The sequence below is a fragment of the Molossus molossus genome, unplaced genomic scaffold (genome assembly GCF_014108415.1).
Source record: "Molossus molossus isolate mMolMol1 unplaced genomic scaffold, mMolMol1.p scaffold_m16_p_11, whole genome shotgun sequence".
NCBI lineage: Eukaryota > Metazoa > Chordata > Mammalia > Chiroptera > Molossidae > Molossus > Molossus molossus.
The window spans coordinates 72,106,203-72,112,765 of NW_023425346.1; the positions used below are offsets into that span (position 1 = coordinate 72,106,203).

At 42.2% G+C, this 6,563-nt stretch overlaps 1 protein-coding gene across 1 annotated transcript; it reads left to right on the forward strand.

The window, feature by feature from the left end:
* Positions 1 to 3,112: 3,112 nt before the first annotated feature.
* On the forward strand, positions 3,113 to 5,496 carry LOC118625694 (tetratricopeptide repeat protein 30B). Its single transcript, XM_036254790.1, has one exon. It carries the CDS (start codon positions 3,321 to 3,323, stop codon positions 5,334 to 5,336), a length of 2,016 nt encoding a protein of 671 aa, XP_036110683.1. The 5' UTR covers positions 3,113 to 3,320; the 3' UTR covers positions 5,337 to 5,496.
* Positions 5,497 to 6,563: the final 1,067 nt, after the last annotated feature.

Sequence of the window (6,563 nt, forward strand, 5' to 3'; positions counted from 1 at the left end):
AAGATGAATCTATTCCCCAACTGCCTATCAGAGACAAAATAAAAGTCAGTCTATCACAGCAGCAGTGATGGTCATGCCAATTTCAGTGTGATTTGGGCACTCATTTCATTTTGAAAATGACCCTGCCCTCCATCTGTCTAAGCTGAATGTCCTGCTTTTGTCAAGCCAACACACAAAATAAGGGGGAAGACACAGAACGGCTTCCCTCCTGCCCCCTCAGCTGCCATGCTCGCAGATAGGTAGCAACACAGCAACACAAAGAGGGGAACCTCAACTGATGCCTGTAGGGCTCAGAGAAAATTGGTGGAGAGCAGAAAGTCCTTCTTTTTTTCATATATTTCCAAGAAGCCATTTGAAGGTGAATACTTTCATGATGCAACTCTGAGAAACAGAAAGACAAACTAAAGATATAAAAAGCAATGTCCTATTTCCATGTTCTATCACCTTACCTTGATTTAAGAACAACTTACCCAAGGTAAACAGCTCAAGAAATCAGGATTTTAAATACATAAGGATTTTATGCCTGCCTGGTGTAGTTCAGTGGTTGAGCATCGACCTATGCACCGAGAGGTGGCTGGTTCGATTCCTGGTCAGGACACATGCCCAGGTAGGTTGTGGGACAAGTCTCCAGTGGGGGGCATGCAGGAGGCGGCCAATCAATGTTCTCTCTCATCGATGTTTCTATCTCTCTCTCCTCCCTTCCTCTCTCTCTAAAATCAATAAAGAAAAAAATTTTGAAAATAAAATAAAATACATAAAGATTTAAAAATATTGAACCTTTTGGACAATTATTCTTCCAACAGATGTGTCAATCAGGCAAGCATAAAGGAAAAGACACCCTATTCCCTTATAATTGAGTAGCACTGGCAGCATCCCTCAAACCATGTATCTCCTTGGGTTTAGAAAGGACTGCAGTGAGAGAATAGGTTGGAAGAAGCCTTAGAGAAGAATTACAGTATTCTTCCTCAGCTGCTTTCTCTGAGGATCTTGGGTGGTACAGGGCCCCTCCCAAGCCCTTTGCAATGGGTATAGTTTGTCCCTCTCTTGGTATTCATACAGTAGAAGGTTCCTTGTCCAGTCCCAATCAGAAGAACACAACTTTGGCAAACTTCTCAGGAAGAGAGAAGAATGTATAAGCATGTTAAGTCAATCACTTGGTTGTTTATCATTCAGATGCCTTATTAAAGTCTCTTTTTAACTATAACAGGTGACTATGAACTACACTTCCTCTCACTAGTCACTTCCTAACATCTGCTCACAGCTCCAACTCAGGCCAGGAAGTTCAAATTCTACTGCTCAAACCAAGTTGGTTGGTTGTTTCAATGGGAAAATAACAACCCAAAAAGCAAGATACTAGTATTCCCTCAAAACTGGGTTCTGATGTGATACACAGATTTAATTAATTCATCAGTAACTATGTCCTAATGAATTTACACTTTGTATATCATGGCTCAACTGCTTCTCTTCTCTGTCTGTAATATGCAGAATACAGGGTGATTGTTAAAATTAGAGATAATATATGTGAATAGTCTAATAGAGTGCCACACAATATGGTTGATGGTGGCTCCAAAACGTGTACATGAAAAAGATTTATGGGCAGCAATACTACTGAAGAGGCAGATAAGGGGATTTGCATTAAAGTCTTTAATTATACAACAAAGACATGTTTTTACTTGGACTATATTTATTTTGGGTGGTTGTGAGGCGAATGAAAATCATAGAAGACAATGAAAGACAACCCCCTCACCCCAGGCCACCAGCAGAGATATTGCATGTGCTAGATATTCATAAATTATAGTTAATTTTATTATCATGAAAACTGAACATTTACCACTACCTCACTGGTATAAGCCAGTTTTGACTTTTGCTACCTTTGTGTACTTGTCTAATGTTTGACTGAAAAAGCATATTCATCTCCCACAAATTCTACAGTCTCCAGGTCAGTCTAAACTATGGGTATGTTTTTTTTATTAGTGATCCAATATAATTTTGTAAGATAATCAAACTCCTAGTTTTTCATTGCCCCATGATAGGCACTATTAAATTCAAAAGAATTGATATAAAAATAGCCCTGAGGTAAAATATGGAATCCAGAGCATCTATTCCAAATACAGGACAAAAGAAAAAAAAAATTCAGAATAGTTTCTTGTGCAGTCCAACAAATCTCCATAGAAATCTCCAAACTAAGAATCTGAGGGGGAAAAATTAAAGCATAAGCAATTTTTAAAAGTTTAACTGAAAGAAAACCCAATTTGTATCATCTCACTGGTATCCAAAAACATTATGAAAGCTGACAAGTACATAAGTATAAGCTGTGTATCTCCCTCTCTGTCACACACACAGCACAGACTGGCTGGATAAGTAGGTCTAGAATGTTAGAAGAGCAACTGTGCACAGAAAAAGGAACACTTTTTGGTCGTGGGTTTTTGTTTTTGGGGTGTGTGTGTGTGTTTTATTCTTGTAAGAAACGAGGTCATAAATTGGAAAAATCTACTTTGCTGTGAAATTTGGAGGACCAAGGCAAGCTGTAGGACCAGGTTAAACTCCAAGTGCTCAGTAATACCCCTTGTTATGGAAAAGGAGGGTCGGGAGACAATGCGAACAAAGCCAGTCCTCTCCCAGTACCAGATACGACCCACAGTACTCTTTCCTCTTGTTAATCTCTGGAAACTACAAAATAAGGACTCCTAGTCACTGCACTATTCTGTTCTCATTAAGTGTGTCTTCAGGGCGGCCCGAAAACGGAACCTATTCTAATTCCGGGAGAAACAAAGGTGACATTCTGCCTTTTTTCATTCCCGTTTCTTTCACTACAGCGAGGAACCACAGCATAAAATGACACTGTCAAAGACCAGAGCACTTCAGAACGTAAACCTTCCCTCCCGCGCCAGAAACCGAGGTGACACAACAGACCGGCAGCGACCCTCACCTACGACAGGAACGCACAGAAAACCAAGCCCCATCTCCCGACCGCGGAGGGTCGGTCCCGCAGAGACTACGCCTCCCAGCAGGCAGCGCAATCAGGATCCCAGCGGCGACGCAATTCCACCGGTGCATGCCGGGAGATGGGGTTTCCGTCTCTGAAGCTCTTGGAGGCGTTTCCTCTTCCTTCGTAGACTAACAACGCTCACATTCTTGGACTCTTTGGGGATGAGACCAGTTTCGGAGACTCACATTAGTGACTTCTTTCTAATCTTACTATAGTCCTTCTGCTAAAATTAACTTTGGGGAACGCAAAAAAACAAAAACAAAAAACAACAACATACTTTGTTTTTCCGTTTCCGGTTCGCGCGTTGCCCTGGTAACTAGGACGCACAGACATGTCGGCGGTTATGGTGATGGCGGGGCGGGGCAGTCCGCCGATCCCCGACGGGGACTTCACCGCGGTCGTGTACCGGCTGATCCGGGATTCCCGCTATGCCGAGGCGGTGCAGCTGCTGGGCGGGGAGCTCCAGCGGAGCTCGAGGAGCCGCGCCGGCCTGTCGCTGCTGGGCTACTGCTACTACCGCCTGCAGGAGTTCACAATGGCGGCCGAGTGCTACGAGCAGCTGAGCCAGCTGCACCCGGAACTGGAGCAGTACCGCCTGTACCAGGCCCAGGCCCTGTACAAGGCCTGCCTCTATCCGGAGGCCACCCGGGTCGCCTTCCTCCTCTTGGACAACCCCACCTACCGCAGCCGGGTCCTCCGCCTACAAGCTGCTATTAAGTACAGCGAGGGCGATCTTCCCGGGGCCAGGGGCCTCGTGGAGCAGCTACTGAGTGGGGAAGAGGGAGAAGACTGTGGGGGTGAGAATGAGGCAGATGGCCAGGTCAACCTGGGTTGTTTGCTGTACAAGGAGGGACAGTATCAAGCCGCATGTTCCAAGTTCTTTATAGCCCTCCAGGCTTCTGGCTACCAGCCTGACCTTTCCTACAATCTGGCTTTGGCCTATTACAGCAGCCGGCAATATGCCCCAGCACTGAAGCATATCGCGGACATTGTAGAGCGTGGCATCCGCCAGCACCCAGAGCTAGGTGTGGGCATGACTACTGAGGGCATTGATGTTCACAGTGTTGGCAACACTTTAGTCCTTCACCAGACTGCTCTGGTGGAAGCCTTCAACCTCAAGGCAGCCATAGAATACCAACTGAGAAATTATGAGGCAGCCCAGGAAGCCCTCACTGACATGCCACCTAGGGCAGAGGAAGAGTTAGACCCTGTGACCCTGCACAATCAGGCGCTAATGAACATGGATGCCAGGCCAACAGAAGGGTTTGAAAAGCTACAGTTTTTGCTCCAGCAGAACCCCTTTCCCCCAGAGACCTTTGGCAACCTGTTGCTGCTGTACTGCAAATACGAGTATTTTGACCTCGCAGCTGACGTCCTGGCAGAGAATGCCCACTTGACTTACAAGTTCCTCACACCCTATCTCTATGACTTCTTGGATGCCATGATCACTTGCCAGACAGCTCCTGAAGAAGCTTTTGTTAAGCTTGATGGGCTAGCAGGGATGCTAACTGAGCAACTTCGGAAACTCACCATACAAGTGCAGGAAGCAAGACGCAACAGAGATGATGAAGCTGTCAAAAAGGCAGTGAATGAATATGATGACATCCTGGAGAAGTACATTCCCGTATTGATGGCCCAGGCAAAAATCTACTGGAACCTTGAAAATTATTCCATGGTAGAAAAGATCTTTCGCAAATCTGTGGAATTCTGCAATGACCATGACATGTGGAAGCTGAATGTGGCTCATGTTCTGTTCATGCAGGAAAACAAATACAAAGAAGCCATTGGTTTTTATGAGCCCATAGTCAAGAAGCATTATGACAACATCCTGAATGTCAGTGCTATTGTACTGGCTAACCTCTGTGTTTCATATATTATTACAAGTCAAAATGAAGAAGCTGAGGAGTTGATGAGGAAGATTGAAAAGGAAGAAGAGCAGCTTTCCTATGATGACCCAGATAAGAAAACCTTCCATCTCTGCATTGTGAATTTGGTGATAGGGACACTTTACTGTGCCAAAGGAAATTATGACTTTGGGATTTCTCGAGTTATCAAAAGCTTGGAACCTTATAATAAAAAACTGGGAACTGATACCTGGTATTATGCCAAAAGATGTTTCTTGTCCTTATTAGAAAACATGTCAAAACACACGATCATGCTTCGTGATAGTGTTATCCAAGAATGTGTTCAGTTTCTAGAACACTGTGAAGTTAATGGCAGGAACATTCCTGCTGTTATTGAACAACCCCTAGAAGAAGAAAGAATGCATACTGGAAAGAATACGGTCACATATGAATCCAGACAGTTAAAAGCCTTGATTTATGAGATAATAGGATGGAATATGTAGTCATGTCTGATAATGGCTTTATATCTGTATTGTGTACTGTTTTATTTGTATTTAGGCATTGGCATCTTTACTTTTGTTACATGTTGAACTTTGTACACTTTACAATTATAATAAAAATAATTTGATTAACTTGTTTTTAAAATCACTAACAATAGACATAGACAAAAGTGCTGTGAGGGGGGCAGCAGGATCAGGAGGAGGGTGTCTAGGGGGAAAAAGGAGAAATATCTGTAAAAAATAAAATAAAAAGATAAGATCCACTAAATGAAATACAAGAATGTTGACACCTAGATTTATGAAAAATTCAAAACTGAATGGGGACACTGTATGTGTTAGAACTCATAGTGCCTATGTTCTCTCCTTTGTTATCATTTGTGCTTCGTTGTATTTTGAGAGTCCTCTGCACAAGGATTACATTGTCCAAGAACTTAGCACTATCAAGCCTAGAACTCATTGTTTAATGTATAGAATTTCTAGCCTTTTAATAATAATGTTAGAGATTGTGTGTTCTTGTCTCACCATTTACCCTCATATTAATTTGTAATGCATATATTTTATGTAGAGTTTAGGATGTTTTGCCAGGGTTTTTCAATATAGGTGTAATGCTTTGTGTAAACAAAATTATTTAGGTTATGTGTGTTTTTTTTGTTGTTTTTTTTAATGTGCAATACTGAGTGGGAAATCTTATGATCTTAACAGAATTATGGTGCTGTGTTATAGAGTATGGTTTTCCTTTGTTCCATTTGTTGACTTGAATATATAAACAATAGATATACTATTACTGTTTTTCCTAACTGCTCTCATTTATCCCTCACTGTGACTCATAGTAGAGGTACCTGATAACTCAATTCTAATTTCTACCTTTGTGTATCCTACTTAGGATATATTAATGCATGTTGTAATCTCTTGGGTACGCAAAATTCTACACTGTTCCCACAACTCCACCAAACTTCTCTCCTACCTCCATCACAGATTAAAAAAAAGGTCAATTCTGAAACTTTACCTGGCAGTTTCACAATGCTAAATCTCACACTCAGAAACCTCCTTCCCTAATAAGAACTCTGCTTAGGTATTTTATTTTCTGAACTATACAAGATTTTTACTATTAGTTTTCTCACCCCTTTTCTCTCCATAAATTGGTCAACACCAACTTGATCTGGCTTAGAAAAGAAAACAAAAGTATTAGGTCGAATTATATAAAATTGCTGATTTTCAAAGTTTTTGACC